At 38.7% G+C, this 19,509-nt stretch overlaps 1 protein-coding gene across 2 annotated transcripts in view; it reads right to left on the reverse strand.

Annotated features, from left to right (window-relative positions):
- HECTD2 (HECT domain E3 ubiquitin protein ligase 2) overlaps positions 1-18,427 on the reverse strand; it is a 34,372-nt gene extending 15,945 nt beyond the window's left edge. Inside the window, exons 1-10 of one of the 2 annotated variants that reach the window (XM_082765332.1) lie at positions 17,902-18,427; positions 12,603-12,732; positions 9,570-9,708; positions 6,999-7,101; positions 6,030-6,119; positions 5,389-5,453; positions 4,546-4,591; positions 3,343-3,452; positions 1,801-1,949; positions 368-491 (exon numbers count right to left, since the gene is read on the reverse strand). In XM_082765332.1, the coding sequence (XP_082621458.1) occupies positions 368-491; positions 1,801-1,949; positions 3,343-3,452; positions 4,546-4,591; positions 5,389-5,453; positions 6,030-6,119; positions 6,999-7,101; positions 9,570-9,708; positions 12,603-12,732; positions 17,902-18,141 (1,196 nt within the window). In that variant the 5' untranslated portion in view covers positions 18,142-18,427. The remainder of the gene's footprint in view (positions 1-367; positions 492-1,800; positions 1,950-3,342; positions 3,453-4,545; positions 4,592-5,388; positions 5,454-6,029; positions 6,120-6,998; positions 7,102-9,569; positions 9,709-12,602; positions 12,733-17,901) is intronic. The other variant, XM_082765331.1, reaches the window with a different exon arrangement.
- Positions 18,428-19,509: the final 1,082 nt, after the last annotated feature.

Here is a 19,509-nt window from a genome sequence, read left to right on the forward strand (position 1 = left end):
GGAGCAAATATGATCAGACCCACAAACAGAATATTTTGATACCATCAATAAGTGTTAAGTATGCACACTGCGCCACTTTCTATGAATGTGTTAGAAGTTAAAATATGTTCACGCTAAGATACAATTAACACATCACTGAATCTACACCAATACATAATAAACTAATGTTATGATCTGGATTTTATTCTTCTGTCCAGTTTGCAAAGGTAGAATGAGATTTATTAGTTGACATCATATCCACACAGTTTCTGCAAACAGTAGCTATATTATGTTTTTTCCAGTAAAATACATTTAGTGTGGCTATACACACACACAGATGTGGTGCTTTAAAATAATACATGATAAGAAACAGCCAATTTTTCCTTACCTGTGAGAATTTCCATAACATTGCCAGTTATGATATTCTTCCATAAGATCAATGTGATCAAGTGTAGAATTATAGAAATCCATATATGAAATAATAGGGGGGCTAATCAGACTATTTGCAGCATCTACAAAAAAATACAGTAGTCTTTCAAAGTATTGCCTGGATTATGCACATGTTTTCTAAGCATTCTGAGCAGCAGTAAAAGAAAAAGATGACAGAAAAGATGACAAATGGGCTACTAATAACTTTGTCAGAGTGTTAGCTACAGAATTACAAGTGTAACATAACAACTTACTGCATCATATTAATAGCTTTTAAAAATAGTAATTTCCCAGATCAGCTCAACTATGGTAAAATAAACTTGATATATTTCTGACCTCAAGAGCAATTACGCTACAGTATCTGACTGTATCCCACCTAATGACATACACTAATTTAAAGTTTTATAGACAAAGAATGATATATTCTTCTGAAGTCGATGAAAACCAGTTTGATAGATTTCTTAGACACCTTCATATCAGGTGGTCTATTCTGAATGATTTAAAATCCCTTTTCCCAGAGGAATATGTGCAGAATTAATGAACTAGCAACTCTTTCACAGGTGACTACAGAACACAAGAGAAGAATCATGTTCTAGGATACAACTGAACTTGTATGTCTAAACTGTGCCACTGTATAGGGAGGGCTGTGCAGAGTTCTTTTATACAGAAGTTATTTTAAGTAGCCAGAGAAATGAAAACATCCTCATTCCAATCTTAACTTTCACTTGATGGTTTCATTTTCTCCTAGGAAGCATGAAGCAAAGAAGGGCTTTCTACCCCTCAAGAAAAGGGTACTGTCCTTAGGTCTTCTGTTTCTATAGTAGATGCTCTAACCACTGAACTATTGGTGATTGGGAGAGGAGAAAGACTGCATTTACAATGGTCAAATTTGCTGTGCTCTGTGTTGAGCTGGACAGGGATTTACTTTTTCTATGCTGTAGTTTTGAACTTAGGAGGAATACACATTGCTTAAGATACCTAGATCCTAAAAAAAATCTGTGAAGCTAAACCACTTACAGAAGAAATTGTAGCAATTGCACGTTTAAAAGATTTTTATAAATCTAAGGGAAACCTTTACTATTGGTTACCTCTGTGGATTTTTCTTCTAATGATCTGTTTTTATTACAGGAAAATGATGCATAGCAATTATCCTCTAGTAAAAAGCAAGTATGAGGTCTTGCCAATAGACTTTTTTTCCTGCTTACTGTTTTTTGGCACTCTATTATACTGTAGTTTGTACTGTGTTACTACCAATGTCCATTTCCACTGTAAGTGGAGAGAGAGATAAACCACCCTCCTCTGCTCCCATATGTGTACATGCATACACATACAAAATGCAAGTATATATACATATACATCTACATGCATACACAATTTAAGGAAAAAACCTACTAAATAATGCCAAGACTTTGGTTGCTGATGGAATCCACCAGGTACATTTCATCATGGGTGGAAATTCTTCAGGTTTTGCAGGAAACAGGCGCAAAGAAATAAATTGCAGTAACCTGTCCACCACTTGCTTGAACCTCTTCTGTGAAATCCTAAAAAGAAACAAGCTACAGTTACTCTCATGTGATCGCTGTTCAAACAGAAGCCTATATTATCAGATTTCAATACTATTTGCTGAAGAACATGCTGTCCCATTTTAAAAACTAAGTTCCAAAGATTAAGTTCGAAGAACCATGCTTTTAAATACTGGCATGCAGCAACGCTCTGCATTTAAATACACTTTTTAATGTCTGTATCTTTAAAAAATTTACAAAAGAATCATCACTTGTTCTTGACTTTAATAAACAGAAGTAAACAAAAAATAAACATCCCCTCTCTCTTTCACTCCACAATCTGAATACTGAGGAAGTCTCAATTTTTGATTTTGAGATACTTAGCCCTATTGAATGAATAGTGGAAAATACTTCATACACTTGTGACAAGTGCACATATAAAGTTATGTGCTGCACCACTTTTGTAATACAGCAAAAATACGTGTAGATATAATACATGAGTAGATTTATTAAAGCATCATTTTGCAAATAAAAGCTCTTCTATTTCAATGTTTCAAAAATTCTAATACTTATTTTAAGAATAAGAACATCAATATGCCTTTTGCATCCTTAACCAAAAGGGTTCATCTGGTTTGTAAATACTGATTCAAATGAAATAATAAAGTAACACAGTATTAAGCAAATCTGGACATATTTCAGGGGGAGAAATATATGTATATAATTTTCATCCTTGCAGAGAAGAAAGTCCTTAATTAAGAGTTTCCCTAAGAGACAGGGAATTGTGAACATACACAAACTTTTTTTTTTTTTTTTCCAAAAACCCGAAATTGAACTTTTGGTGCAGTCATTTTAAGGAAGGCAACCTGCATACAAACTTCAAAAAACACTTTTTTGGCAGTTACCCCCACATGACTAATAGCTAGATGTTATTAGAATTATTTCAAGTAATTAAAATCTAATGCTTTAACTACATTCTGTCACCATCTCTATTACGCTATCAGCATGGATTTAATTTTATTTGTGGTTTTCATGTAATACAGCAAAGCTACAGTATCTTTTGGAAATAATGCAAGAAACACCTTTATTTAAAGGAAGACCATAAAGATGTTTATATCGATATCATTATCTAGGCATGTATCTAAAAATTTTACATTTTTTGCATAAGTTATGTAAAAATAATTTAGCTTATTTTGCAATCAAAGCTTTTTTGCATAATCATTTTTATACATTATATACAGTTTGCATCTATAAATCAGTATCACTTCGTGTACTATGTCCAAATGTACTTTGAAAACAACAAAACAATCTCTGTAGTCAACTTTCATATAATTTATATATAATATAAAACAGTCAACATCCATGGAAATACAGTAACAATTGTAATCCTAAAAATTGAATTTTTAATTTTATTTTTTTTATTGTTTTTTTTTACTTTTTAGACCAGTGCACTAGGAAATGATGGTCAGCTTCTGTTAAGGCTGCTATCTGTCTTAGCAAGTGAGCATAGATGACATAAGTAGAAGTGTTACTAAATTGAGGATTCTGAAAAAGATTAAAAAAATGTGTTAGGTTAACAAACTGCATAAAGGGAAAACGTCATTACGACTGTTTCTTATGTTTGTTGTTGTCAATACAATTACGCAGGAAAATAATTCAGAAAATTGCTGTGACAGTGGTAAAAACTACGAAAAAATGATTTGCAACTTCTATTCAAATGAAAAATCTGCATCTTCTATAATGCACAAGTATGGATTTTTTTTTTTTTTTTTTTTTTGTGTTTCAAAAGAAAGCCCACAGGTAACAAAGGCAGTATTCAATATATTTTTTCTGGATTATCATTTACTGTATAGCACATAAATTACACTCCACATGATGAGCTTTCAATCTCAGTAATAAGGATTCTCCAGTCTTTCCACGCACTCCTTATTTTCCCTCTTACGAGTCCACACACTCCCACTTTTCTGTAGAATGATTCCTCATAATTCACAGCTAACGTGCCACCCCAGAGAAGAAAGCTGTTGTCTTCAAAAACTGAATTACTATCTGATCTTTCAAGTAACAGCAGAAGATTCTCTCATGTGGAGAGGTGTCATCTGCACTAGCAAAGCTTAAAGGGGAAATTTGCTACAAATGCTCATCAATTTTAGTAGGAAAGGTAATCAGTTAATGTAGACAGAAATCAGACAATGGAGTCATAAGATAGATTGGAGGGAGACTGCTGGATAAACTGCAATACTAGTGAAAGTTACTGTAATACCAAAAAGTGCATATATTGAAACTTTTGGGAAAGATCATTGTTGCAACATAGCAATAAAGGAGATCTGACAATAAGTAGGAAATAACCGTCTACAACATTTGCTCTTTCAATACTAAGTGATAGGAAACAATTGCATGCCTGTGTTCTCAGTTCATGGGTTTAATGTATGCAATCTTACCCCCATCAACTCTGCCATTAAACTCTTGTTCCCATCATGCATACCCTACACTTCTTCCATATGTTAATACAATCTCATGATAGGAAATTAAATGTGAAATTTATCAGTTATACTAAGTATCTTGTTTGCATAGTATACTGGTTTATAGATTATAAATTAAGTAGACATGTACTTAACTAAAAATACTGTATTTTTCTTACCTGTAGAAGTATACAGTATGCTCTAAGATCATCTTTTGTTCGCGGCCTACAAATCAATGAATGTATTGGAAATGCTGTACGTATACAATATATATACACATCAATAGTTAGGATATCACACACCCTAGGATTTAACTTTGTTTTGTCAATACGTGTTGAATACCATATTCAGGATCATCACTGAAAGGACAGTTTCAAAGATTCTGACTACTCTCTAAAGGTAGAAGAAAAAAAGTAGAGAAAGCACTAGCCACAGGTAGGGTTAAGGATGAGTTGCAACAAAGGGCTGTCTCTTGCTACATCTCTTTTTGAATCATACTAAGTATGCTACATTCTCACTTCTATTACTTCTTGCTAAGATCTTGTCCTCTCCATGCCTCCTGGATAATCATTTCTGCATGCTGTACTGCCCTTTCAGTGCTGCTGAAACATGATATTGATACTACATGGTATAATGATATTACAAAGCAAACTTTGAGTCAAGAAATTATATAAGTTAAAACTTATATAATCGTTAGGGTCAGAAGGAATATCTTTTACTCTGGATAAATTCCCTAATTCATCTCACAGTTGGGATTCCTGAAAGACTGCCCTGGCAACAAGCAGCTGAGATTTTCTGCGGGGATATATGGCTAGATCTGCTTCTCAGAGGTTCAATGTCAGCTTACAGAGCTCAAGCTAAGTCTCATTAGATTTGCCTGACAAAAGGAGACAAGTTATGAGTCAAGTTAAGTTTTAAGAGAACATTTTATTTCTTTGGCTAAAACAATAGAGTAAAATATAGGAAGTATACCAGTTCTAAGTAAGCGTTGGAACAGCAACGCAAACATTGGTTATCCTTACCCTTTCCATTCTTGTAGCAGACCATTAATTATTCCCTTTAGGACTGATTTCTGAACATCTTGAGGCTATGGAAAAAGGAGCAGGGAAAAATCATATCTGATCAAATTATACATGCTTGGTATAAGAGTGTACAAAAAGGCAAGTTTGTTTTGCCTGTGATTCAAGCCAGCTAAGAAATCTTTGACTATATCTTTCCTCAGAGGCTATTAGGTGAGGCCTGAAGTTGTATCTACCATGGCTTTCAAAACTTCAAACAACTTAAAAGCCGTACAGATTATTTCTACGCTACTCCTGACTTGCATTTACTAGACACAGTATCTACTTTTTACTACTCCCATCCTCACATTTTCCATCTCTCTCATCACGCAGTGTCCCACCACACTGGTGTCTTCTCTTCCAAGCACTCTTTGAGATCTACCACAGGATGAACTGCATTAATACTAGCAAGAATTTTGTTGTCTTTTACTAGAGCAATTTTCATGACTTTACGGCAATCCTCACAGGACAATTTCAAGTATGTTTGGAGACATTCTTCAGAAATCATACGTATCTGAGAAATACTTTTGGTATAAACTGCTTCTCAGAAAGTTTACTTGATGAAATGATAGATTATCAAACATGAATTCTTTTTTTCTACTTACAGTATTCAATAAGGCATCATAGACAACATTCACAAATTTTGCATCGATTCCAGAGTCCTCAATGGTATTAAATGCAGAATTGGTATCTTTCTGCAAGTTGGATAATAAACGAGACATTTTGGTTTTGAAATGTTTCGAGTATTTGACATGTCTTTCAAAATAAAAGTTTATCAGCACTTTTAAACAAAACACATACAGATATATATATATTTATTTTCCTTATCAAAACATAAGACTCTAAGGCACTTTTATTAATGTGTGAAAGATGAAACTAAAGAACATTTATCTTACACTTTAACATTATTCACATAACTCCATTACCTAATTGTTCTATTTTAAAATGTAGAGGGTCTCAAATAATAAATTGCACAGAATGTTCATCTTCTATCTTTGGTGTAAATCGATCACGAGATGATCGATTCATTCAAGAATGAAGTTACAACCATTCAATATTCATTACGTAACTAAGTGTCGCAGGTTATTTTGCTTAGGTTCGTATTAAACATCAAAAGCACATCTTGCTCTGTAGTAAGAAAGAAATATTAATTTAGCATATATTCAGAAACTTTTCACAAATATATGATCTTGCCCAAGGAACACTGAATATGCCAACATAACAGAGCAGCAATACTACTTGAATGCATATCACTTTTTTTTTTTTTTTTAAAGGATGGGGAATTTCTGTTTCCAGGTTTGCCTATTAGCTGCATCAACTTGAATATTTTTAAACTGTAATTTGTGTAGAACGTACCTTACATATAGTACCTTAGACTTGAAATACTGTTCCTTAAACTGGAATAAATAAATCAATGCCATAACACATTGTGTACCAAAGGCAGGTAAGATCATAATAAAACAATCCTAGTGGGTTTGAGCAACTAGTTGCAAGCCTTTAACTGATGTGCATCTAAATGCTTTGAGGATCCAAATCACGGTAACTACTAAGTAATATTATGAATTATTTTCTACCTTAAATGCAGCATTTATCTCCAGGAAAGAATCAAATGTTGTAGAATAAAAATCATGTACAGCTTTCCAGTCTCCTGATGACTTTGACTTTTCTATATCATCCCTAGAGAGAACGCATTAAAAAGACAGGTAATAACAAGGGCTAAATCTTCCCAGCCACTTAGACTTTAGACTGTGCTATAACTCCAAGCTTTCCTCACTAAGCACATTTAAAAGACAGACAAGTATAATATCAGTATCTAACATCTTCCTTGTCATTATACGATCATGGCATTACAAGAGAACAAAAGCATAGTTTGTGTTTGATATACTTGAGCAATGTCTTATTCAAAATGTTAATTCATGGTGTCACAGTTCAGTATGCTAAGACAAATCATTAGTAGAACAGAATTATGTTTTAGAAACACTGACATGATAAGATTTCTGAGACTAATTTATTCATTTAAGTACACAGGCTCCTAAACAAGTCAATTTCATTATTACTGTAACAAACGTTATTTATCTTTCCATTTTTCAAATAATCCTTAATCTTTGTATGTGACTATGCACATTATTTGACAAGAAAATCTGGATTTACCCTTGAAATCCTTTTAAGTATTGACCTTGTAAAGCAAGTTCCTGTTTTGTCCAATGTTAGACATTTTAAAGAATACTTAAAGCAAATTTTATCTTAGTGAACTATAATGCTGGCAATACAAATTCCAGATTGCTTCCTCTGTCATAAAAATAAAGTTAATATCTAGCACAAAGAAATTATCAATGGGACAAACCAAAAACACTACAGACTTTTTAATACTTTACTTGAAAGAATGAAACTCTTGATAGTTGTATAATTAGACAGAAGTCAATACATACAAAAATCTGAATATGGTAACAATTTCAGCTCTTCAGAACACCTGAATAGGGGTATTCCACCAAATAAACACACTGAATAATCAAAAAGCATTCCTTCTCCTCACTGAATGCACAAGACTTCAAACATGGAAAAGAGCAATGAAAAGTTGTAGTGGGTTTATGTGGCAAGGTTTTGGTAGCAGGGGGCCATAGGGGTGGCTTCTGTGAGAAGGATCTAGAAGCTGCCCCATGTTTGGTAAGGGCCCCACTGCTGACCAGAGCCAAGAGAATAAGCGATGTTGTTTTGCGCCTCTGTGAGAACATATTTAAGACAGGGAAAAAAAACGCTGCGCCACACAACAGCTGGGAGAGTGAGAGGAGTGAGGAACAGCCTTGTAGATGCCAAGGTCAATGAAGGAGGAGGGGGAGAGGTGCTCCAGGCACCGGAGCAAAAGTCCCCTGCAGCCTGTGGTGAGGACCATGGTGAAGCAGGATGTCCCCCTGCAGCCCATGGAGTACCACGGTGGAGCAGGGTTCCATGCTGCAGCCCATGGAGGAGACCACCGTGGAGCAGGTGGCCCTGCACCAATGGAGGCTGTGGCCTGTGGAAAACCCCTGCTGGAGCAGATTCCAGGCCGGACCTGTAGGCCATGGAGAGGAGCCCACACAGGAGCAGGTGACCTGGCAGGAGCTGCTGCCCGTAGGGGAGCCAGGTTGGAGCAGTTTTCTCCTGAGGGATGGACCCCGGGGTACGGACCCATATCTGGAGCAGTTCTGGAAGAGCTGCTGCCTGTGGGAAGCCCACGCCGGATCAGTTCATCAAGGACTGCATCCCATGGGTGGGACCCCAAAGCACAGGGGACAAGAGTGATCGAGAAGGAGCAGGAGAGAAGCGCTACAGACTGACCATAACCCCCATTCCTCCGTTCCCCTGCGCTGCTTGGGGGGAGGAGGTGGAAGAGGGTGGATGGGGGGGGAAGGTGCTTTTGGTTTCTTTCCTTTATTTCTCACTTCTCTAGCTTGTTAGTAATAAGCAATAAATCTTACTATCTCCCTACGCCGAGTCTGTTTTGCCCGTTACAATAATTACTGCGTGATCTTCTTGTCCTTATCTCAACCTTTGAGCCCTTTTCATCGTATTTTCTCCCCGTTCCTCTTTGAGGAGGGGGAGTGAGAGAGTGGCTATGGTGGAGCTCGGCTGCCTACTTGAGTGGAACTACGACAAAAGTCTATGCTTGTGTCTTTGGAAGCAACTTTGATTTTTTTTTTTCCCCATCTATCTATTCAAAAATAGATAGATCTATTCAAAAAAAAGGAGATAGATCAGGCTTCTTCCTAGGAATATTCCTCCCCATTTCCTGACCAATATTTCTCTACCAGTAAAATACTCAAGGATATTAAAAGAAAAACAAACTCAAGCAACACACTTCCAGCCTAAAGTAAGCCGTACGTACTTGTTCTAAAACCAAACATCCATTGAACGTCAGAAACTCTGAAATATAAGCTTTGCTGTTTATTGAACAGAACAACAAATGTCAAGTTAGAGAAACTCTTTTGATAATTTTCACAGTAATAGATTTACCAATCACACCATGACAACAAAGTAACGACTACTACTGTGAGATTGTCTTATTGAACTGAACGTAACTCATTTGAGGTTAAGAAAAATCAGATGTACGAATTAGGACAAAAAAAGTCCAAAGAAAGTATGCTTTTAGAAATACCAGTGCAACTTACTGGAAATCTTTCACAGTTTTGGTTCGGATAGGAAGGGAAGGTTCAGGAGGAATGGGTGCTTTCAGTTCTTGGGGTAGTGTGTCAATAGAGATTCGTTGCTTTTGTCTAACATCGAGACAAATAGGTGGTAGATCTCTCACTTATTAAAAAAAAAAAAAGATGCAAAGAACAATAAACACAATGCAATCATATAAATGAACATTCAGCTAGTAAAATATAGATGTACAGGAACTAGGAAAAAACTCCAAAGCCTACACTGATTTTTTTTTTTTTTAATTTTTATTTTTGAATTAAATACAATAGTAGTATCACTACTCTCCTGCCTTCTTCATTTATCACATCAGGGAAATATATGCTAATAAAATCCCCAAAACACAAAGGCAGGTTCTTCTACCTCACGATAATGATAGAGAAGCTGTCATTGTGATTTAACTCAGCTAACATTTATCAGCAGACTATAGATCAGGGCTGTTCTCCATCCCCAATTATGGCTCTGATGTTTAACCTTGTCCAATCTCACAGCCGAAACTTAAAACAATTTAAAGACAAGAGCAGCAATAAAAAAAAAGTGGACATACTAATTCAAGCCAAGGTGCCCCAACAATACCACGATGTAAGCACTCTGCTTATGCAGATGAACTAACTTAAAAGAAACTAAGACTATGTATTATTTTTCTGCTCCAAGACAAGTAATTTTAAGTTAACTCTTGATCTGTCTTCTCAATTTTGGATGGATTAAACATTGAATTATAAGCAGCTGAATACACTGAGATGAGGAAAATATTCTCTGCATCTGTAGAAGAGACAGCAGCTGACAGAAGCCGTTTCTCTTTACAGTGAATTGAAGCTGCAGGTGTTAAACTTAGTAACTTGCACCCTGTCAGTGATGCAGTTTGCTTTGAAATACACTGCTTAAATTAGATATACTAAAACTGAGTTTTAATAATATGTTTAATAAATACTGTCAACTTCTGTATGCTTTGCCATAATTCCAGTTTATTTGTAAATAGAATTATTTGCCTGTGTGAGATTCAAATATATTCATTAAGATCTGTCAGATGAATTCCATTGAGGACAAACTTGAAACTTTATGTGCTGAGTTTATAAACATCAATAATCCAGTATTACAAGACAAGAAAAAATAATCACTTCTGGCTGTTTGCCCAGTTACATTAAGTAAAAAGACTCAGCAGTGCATGACTGCTTAGGAAATGATCAAAAACTGAGGAGGAAAATCTTGTTGATACAAGAAAAAATTGACTAACACAGACTACTAGAACGCCTGCTCAATTTTAGACATTGAGCTCTCAATTTCAAGAACATATCCATGACTATAATAAATATTGCCATACATTAGGATGATGAAAATTAAAAATTAAGTACTAGTGTAACATTAATTACAGCCAGGACAGTATCATGTGCAGCAAGATCCAGGGGCATTTCAAGAAAGACTTGTGTTTGAGTTCACCATTCTTGTTGGATGCAAGAAGTAACATGAATTCTGTAAAAGCTTATTGCATTTTCCACATTGCCTGGCACAAGATTAGATTTAATTTTACATTGTCCTAAATTTTAGTTAGCAGCAGACTTTCATATCATAATCTAAGATTGTATTAAGCAACTATTCAGATGAAATTGGACAGGAAACAATTAAGAATTCTCATATATGAAACACACATTATCTAGTAGTCCATGAAACAGCTTAATGCACGTTTCAGTTAAAAAGCTTCGAAGTTGTGTAGTTAATACTGACAAGCTGTCACTTGCAGCTTTAGAGAAAAATGTTAACTTAAGTTTTTAGAGAAAAATGTTTAAGAAAAACTTTTTATTTCTCTGAAATCTTTCAGACTCCAACAATAGTGCAATTGTTTACATATGAAGATTTTTCTTAAATATATAGGTGAGAGAAATGACCACCTGAAGGTGGTTCTTCCGGCTTTATTAATGAGGTCTTACTATACTTTCAAAGAATGAGCAGAGCTCTCTCCAGCTTTGCAGCATTTTCTTTTTGCCTTACCCCGAGTTCTGTCCTCAAGTACACCACTTCTACTTTAACCTTGGTAAGTTAAAATATGCAATACCTCAAATTCTTCCATACAACAGTGGGAGAAGCCTTCAGTGGTCATCTCCAGTCATCTTCATTTCCTTTGTGTAGTACAAAGCGACTTGAGCAAAAGAAAAAATCCTATTCGAGCTCTCATTTACACATAACTGTCCTTTGTGTTTGAGTGATTTTTTTCCCCTGCATTTTTGTTTTTAAAAGTAGGCACCTCCTTACTCCATGAGCAAAGTTACGAAAAAAAAAGATCTTCCATTTTACATTTTCAGAACAGCTAGCAAGAATATAGATTTTTTTTTTAAGGAAACCAGTCCTGCACATTATAAGCCACTTTTTTCTCTACAAATCTGAAATTTACATTACCTGTCCACAGTTTTTTTTCTAACTTATACTATTTATCAGCCTTCATGATTCTAGCCTATCATACTGAATACACAGCTCCACTTGAAAACTTTCCATCAATTAGCTTTACCTCATATCACAACAACATTCCCTCTCACCTTTAAAGTTCTTCAGAATTTACCATTCTTTGCCTGTGAGTTTTGTTATCACTGGCTTTCATTTTCACTCAAAAGCAGGGACTCTCAGCAAGTCTCCCTTAAAAGCCCTATGCATGCCTCATCGCTGCCATCCCTCCCATTTAGAAAAAATCTCTACAAAATTCTGTCAGATTCTAGAGAAATCTACTGTCTGACTGGAGTTACGACAAGCAGTATCTGGAAATGGACTTCTGAATCTGTATCTTTCTTTAAAACTTATCCTTCAGGTCCATTTGCTCTTCTTATCTAACTTGTCTCTAAGACATGACCTCTACCGAGGATATATATTACTGAGTATACCATGTACAGGACAATGTAATCTAATGAAATCCAGATTTCTAAGTTTTCTGGCACTATCACAATAGAAATATTGGTGGAACACTGAGCACCTTCTTAGATTGGTAGCTAAGTAACACAAGGCTTTTATTCTCTTACCATTTTTGATGTTAGGTATAACAAGTTGCGTAGGTGAATTTCTGTTTCCGGTGCCTTCTTTCTTTTGGTTGATAGTTGTGATGAAATTGCTGAAAGTAGAAAACTGATTTTTCGCTCCTCTTTCCAACCCCTGCAATTAAGATGACAGTGTGCTATAAAAGGCTAATACATTCCTGCAAGAGTAATCTTACTCATGGGGTATTACAAAGAATATTTAAATGCTTGTTATCCTGAAATATGAGTGTTAATACCTAAATGAGACATACATGATGTTTCTACAAGTTTGTTTTAATTTGAATCAGAAGAAGTAACATACAATTCCATTACATTTAACAATTCATGCATTAGTTTGTAGTATATAATATATCCCTAGGTAACTCAGGAGAAAAAAAAAATATATATATTGTTGAAAGCATTCTAACTTCTTGTCCTAATTTCTAAATACTTTTATATTCCTCACTGCATCCAGCTCAGTTTAAATAGATACAAGTGTCACATATTTCTTTTTCAAGTAACCCTTATATGCTGAAGTTTAGGCAAACTCCTCCAAAACTGAAATACGGAAACAAAGATTCTGTGTAGACTGTTGCTACTAACATTTAAATACTGACTACCTGGATAAAAACACCAGATTCAAAGTTTTCAGCATCAGCAGCCACCAAAGAAAGGCTATCCAACAAACATTTGTTTAACACTATCCTAAAAAAAAAATAAAAATAAAAAATTGCTTAGTATCAGCATGTACTGCTGCCAAGAAGTCTGCTCAAACTTTTTCTAAGGAATGAATGCTAATGTGTTTTAACAGCGAAGAGAAATGAAGCAACACAACAGACTTTCACAGGTTGGTGCCAATCAATGTTTGACACAATGTGCCAATAGTCACTAAGCGACTGCTAGATATAATTATTTACACCAGAGAATTTGCAAAGCACAGGTAAGTTAAGGGGCTTGTCCAAGACAACAGAAGTCGTGTGATGGAAGTTTTCATTTGCATCTCAGCTCCAAGAGATCAGCGGATGTCCAGCAAAGGCAGATCTACTTAAAAAAATGTACAGTCTTCTTGCACATCGTGATTTTGAGCCTTACATTAACCTAAAGACTCATTTGACTGACATCTAGTATCTATGCTCACAGTTAGAAAAAAAGTAGTTTTATAAACCAAAAACAAACCCACAAATGAGAGTAGGAATTCCAGAATAATTAACATATCCTTTTCTTCTTTAAAACCCCATACATTTCCCTTTCCTGTTAAAAGAAATAGATTTTGACTAAGATACACAGCCCGAGTTCTGAGGAAAGCACTTCACTTCCACCACAACATCCTGAAATACCACCAGGAGGGTAATAATATAGCCCATAAACCTGCCATGCTACAGTGTACGCAAGTTGGTACACTGCCAGGAATTTTAAATAACCGTGTCAAAACAAGCCATTTTTCCATGGCTTATAACTCAGCAAATTACAAATCTGAGCAATCAGCAGGACTTCTAGCTTTAAAAATATCAACTTTCAATTTCTAGCTCCAAATGCGTTGTATGCAACAAATGTTCAAACAAAATGCAATTACCGCTACTATTTTCATATTAGCTATTTTAAAAATTATTATTCTATAAGCCTTAAAGTATCACTAAGATGTTTCTTAAAACTCACCTGGCACACGAGTGGGAAGTCCAGATCCTGAGTAAACACAGCAAGATGTGACTAAATGAAAAAGGACTTTTAAACAAATCCAGATCTAAAGTTTATCTGCTATGTCACAAGAACACATGCTCTAGGTAGAAAACCTGGAGTTTGGATGATTCTCATTATGAGTAATAGGGAGCAGTTATCATAGAGAAATCATAAGAGGAGCTCTTATGTAGCAGGCTACTGTGACAGCCGTTTGGACTGACATAACCTTTCCTCAGCTTTCCAGTTTCACTCCAGCCGTGCCACTGCAATTGTATAGTCGAATGGCTATTTTAAAAGCTTCTTAGTGCCACTGTCCTAAGAAGCACTCAGAAAGAGCAAAGCTTGCATGCGCTATTCCACTGCATCCCATCCTGCTTCAAGTGCAGCTCCAACAATGTTAAACAAACATATGGATAAAGGCTTTGCTGGAAAGCCCTGGAGGAACACTGGGGAAGTACATGCTCATTAAAGAGGATCTGTGACATCTCCTGGGAGAGTAATCTAGGACAAGTGTACAGCACTGTGTCATACTTATAAAACTCTGTAGGAGGTCAACGAGCCTCTAGAGCCTAAAATGCTACAAACACACAGCCATCAGAAAACTGAACCCCCACATACGGAACAGGCATGCTTGGAGGAAGTGGATCAAAGCCGTCTTTAATCCTCCTCTAATCCTCTTCTAAGAGCATATTAATAACTCACAATGCTGCTGGCTTCTTACTGAATTTTTTCAAAAGCATTAAGCCCTCCATAAGGCTGGAGAAGTACTAGCCTTATACTTTATACATTTATGGTTTTCATTATTGAAATGAAACCAGATGGTGAAAGCAAGTCAAACTGCTTGCAAAGAGCACATATAGAGTGCTTGCGGAAAAAGAGACAAAAAGACCATCTAGAAGAGCTTTCTGAAATCCTTGCTCTTCAGCCCTAACTTAACTCACTCAAGACCCATATGTATGTAGTGAGCAAAGACCAGGAGTGTCAGAAAACACAGAGGATGCTCAGATTACCCAGAGGCAGCTGTCAGTGCAACAGCCTACTCAAAAAATAAAATTTTCCCTTCCATTCATATTTTGAAAGGTGTAACATCAGACTGCTTTTGCTTTACAGAAACCGCTACTTGTTCCTGCTTACAGGACGCAAGTGAAAATAAATTTGTGGGAAGTTATTTAAGAATCTGAATACTGACATCCAAACGACCTCCCCTTATGTATTATTTTTTAACCGCTATTCAACCCATAAAAACCTTGGCACGTTGCAGGACCACATTAATTTATTAATGGAGTAATTTAGCTCCACAACTTCCCTTAGGAAAGTAAGCAAAAGAGAAACACACAGAAGGGTTATCCCTCCTTCAGTAACTCCATGTGGTCCTTGGCTAGAAAAAGCCACGATGTGAATGGCAATAGTGGTAGTCACATAAACACTTCCAACTTTCAGCCAGCTTAAATGCCAGATGTGAAATCTTTCATGCTCATGCCCTAATGTATGATGTGGTTATCTATTGACTCCCTCAAATTTTGACCTTTTCCACAAACTGCTGTGAGCTACTGTGAAGAACAGAAAGTTTCAAAGATGTGTCACACCTTCCTGTTGCCTTCTAGGAAGCTATAGTCATGTTGCACAAATCTATGGTGGGTCCTTAGCACATGGAAGAAAACGTAAACTGCACAAACAACCTGGGGAGATGTTTTGAGACAAGGATATCTGAGGCTCACTCTCGCACGGAGACAAAGTAAGTCATCATATGATGGCTCTAAGTTTTGAAATAATAGGCAGAGACAATGAGAAAACAAACATAATCGAAAGTATTTTCTTATTTGTATCAGGCATTTGTTTTTAAAGAAAAGGAATTTTAACAGAAAAAAAGCAAGTTTTAAAGACAATTTCCCCCTTTAGTCACCTTATCAAATTATAAACTTTTCTCCAGTTTAATGAGGATGGCAGTGAGAAAATGTCTGTCTTTAGAAGTGTGTGAGAGAATCTGATTCAGCAACATTCATTTTCGATGTTGAAACACAATTTCTAATACAAAAGAAATTTTGTATAGGATGAACCTCACGCCATACTCCCCAAAACCTTGTAATTAGATGCGTAGGTTGGTCAACACTAGGGCTCAGCAGACCAACAATCCAATACCTTCTTTCAACACATAAAGGTGTTGCAAAAGCATATCCGCATTCCCTATTTGGTACATTTGGACCAAAACCAGCCTTCTGGTGCACACAGAGAAATCCAGGGCTGTGGAAAGATCTGTTACATCTTTCCACACAGCTCTCCCTCTGTAACATACTATTAAGATCTGCATGCATCTCCGTAAGTTCAAAGTCCCCCATGCATCTGACAAACAATCACACCTAGCCAGATCCGAGCTGCTCTGTAGCAGGTCATCTCAGACAACTTATTTATACCTGCAGACAGCAGTTCAGAGAGGCATGTGGGATGCCCAGTCACAAACCAAATTCTTCTCCTGATTCTTCAGGACCTTGGAAATGCTGCACAGCTGATCAGTTGCATGCATTTTTCACTACCTAAGCTAAGCCTGACACATTGTAACCCATCACTGTTTATCTTCTCTAAGGGACTGGCATTTCCCATTCCAAGGCTGAAATGGAGCACCTTTCAGAGGCTGCACCTTATCAAAGGTGAAAATCACTCCCAGGTACTTGACCATCACTGCCTTCTCCCAAATCTCTATCTGAATCACAAGAACAAACACATCCTCCCAAATTCTGACAGATTTGGGAAGCTGAAAGCCTCTCAGAAGATTGGAACATCTTAGCCAAAACACAAATTGGCAGAGCTGCTCAAAGGAGTTTGCAGTTTGACTACAATTACTTGGTTCAACATCACAATTATTTCATGACAGTCATAAACGTTAAGCACTCAATCTTTTAAACTCAAATTATGGTAATTTGATGCTGGTAATTTCTAGTAAATCTGATACTTATCAGAACCATTGAACTGTAGTCTCATAACTATATTAGTATAGGGTTGATAAAACGTTTGCTTCATTGATGGACTGAATAAGTTACAACAAGCTTTAACATTGAGTTATACACAATAAGTGGCATATGCCAGGAAAATTTTATGTTTCACAATATTGTACAGTCAGCAGAAAGAAAATCGTAATTCAAATATGATTAAACATCTCAAATGAGGTTTCTTGAAACTAAATTGCTCTGGCAAATACCTTTCTCAACATTTAGTTTTTTAAACCCGCGTTAACTCATTCATCACTTACCGAGCTGTTCCGTCATCTTGGCTTCAACACAACGCAAAAAACGGAAGAGACTTCTAAAGAAAAAGTTAAAAATACAGGAGCTTCTCCCAGCTAGCTGCTGCCATACGCGCATTAGGAGCCGGAGCCCCCGCTCCCAAACCCCCACCGACAGCGCTGCAAATCCTCAGCCATGACTAACCCGAGCGAGCAGACCGTCGTAAAATGTTACAGAACTATAAGTAGAGGGAGAATTTATAGCTCCGTTATGTCACCGCTTCCAGGCGCGCTCGTTATTTTTAAGAAACTTGAATGAAAGCCGCCCCGGGCTCGGCAGCCGAGGGACGCCGCCGGCGGTGCCCGCCCGGAGCGGGGCGCGGAGCAAGCGCCCGCCGAGCCCCGACCTACCCCGGCCGCCGCGCTGGATGCCGCCGGGAGGGGCGGCAGCTTCTCCCTCTCCTTCTCCCCTTCCTCCTCCTCTTCTTCTTCCTCACCCTCGCCTTCCTCCTCCTCGGCCCCCGGCGGGGCCGCGCTGCCCTGGCCCAGCTCCGCGCCCGGCGGCAGCTCCGCGCCGGGGTCGGGGTCGGGGCCGGGGCCGGGGGGGAGGTCGGCGGCAGCCGTGGCCGTCGGGGGTGTCGGCAGCGACATGGCCCCGCTCCTGGCGCCGCTCCCGGCTCCTGGCCCCTCGCCGGTTCCGCACCCCGTCCCCTCGGGCCAGCAGCCGCTCCGAGGAGCTCCGCGCCGCTCCGCTCCGCTCGCGCAGCAGCGGGGCTGCTCCCGGGCGCCCAGACACCCCCGCACGGCGGGGCGGAGCGCGGCCCGGCCGCCCCCGCCGCGGCCCGGCGAAGAGCGGGGTGGGAGCGTGCGGGACGGAGCGGGGCGGAGGCGGCCGGCGGCGCCGTCCCCCGCTGCCCCCGCGCCCCGCTCAGCCGCCGCGCCACCTACAGACGGCGGGCAGCCGGAGGGGCGGCCGCCGCCATGTTGTTTATAGGCGCCTCATAGAAACGCGCCTGGCGACCGGGGGCGCCGCGCGGGGGCAGCGGAGGACACGGCTACGGAAACTCCGTAGCGCAGGAAAAGGCGCCGGGCGGGGAGCGCGGGCGCCGGCCGTATGGGAATCGCGGCTGTGCTCCGCGCTCTGCGCAGCCGCCGTGGAGGGGGAGGGCGAGCCCGGCGCTGCGGTCCGCGGGCCTGAGGGGGCTGGTGCAGGACAGCGAGTGAATAAGTAGACGAGTAATTAATGAGGGATTACGGATAAGGGACTTCGGGGTGGGTGCCGGCGTGGCGCTCCCGTTCCTCATCATCTCAGCGGTGGTGTGCATTACACTCGCAAGCAGGGTTTGGGGTTTGTCACAGCGCCTTGTTACCACATGGTAATATAATTACAGTTTCACGTTCTTTAATGAGGAAAATAAAGAAGCTAAGCATAAAAAGATTCTCTCCGTGTCTCACTGGCATAGACAGAGCGCAGCCAGGATCCAGCAACAGCAGAAGCTCAGGACGTCTGAGACATGACCCATTTTCAGAGCCTCAGTGCCATACCCTGGGCTTGCTGAAGCTTTGCTGTTTAAAAAAAATAAAATAATAATAATAATGTTTAGAAGACACGCTGTCTTGAACTGGTCATAATACAACATCTAGTGTAGATGTCTAGGGGTACTGACCTACCACTTGACTTGGTAAGCAAAGCTGTGGGGAGTCCTACATGAGAGGGCTGTTGTGGTTGTTTATACTGAGCAACAAAACATTTAGGTCCTTCAAACTACTAGCTGCCACCTAAAGCTAGCTGCTTTCAGATCTTAATTAGCCTAGAGACTTCCCCTCCTAGTGCAGGAATCAAAGGAGTGCGAATAGTTATGTACAAGAAATCTTAAAGATGGTTTCTTGGATAGAGGTAAACCACACAATAGTTTTTCCCCGGAACTGGCATTACACAAGTAGCTCCTGCAGGTTGGAGCTGTGGTAAAGATCTCTGTATGATGCATAAAAGCAAGGGCATAATTGGTACTGCAGTGG

This window comes from Aythya marila (genome assembly GCF_965140915.1).
Source record: "Aythya marila genome assembly, chromosome: 7".
NCBI classification, from domain to species: Eukaryota; Metazoa; Chordata; class Aves; order Anseriformes; family Anatidae; genus Aythya; species Aythya marila.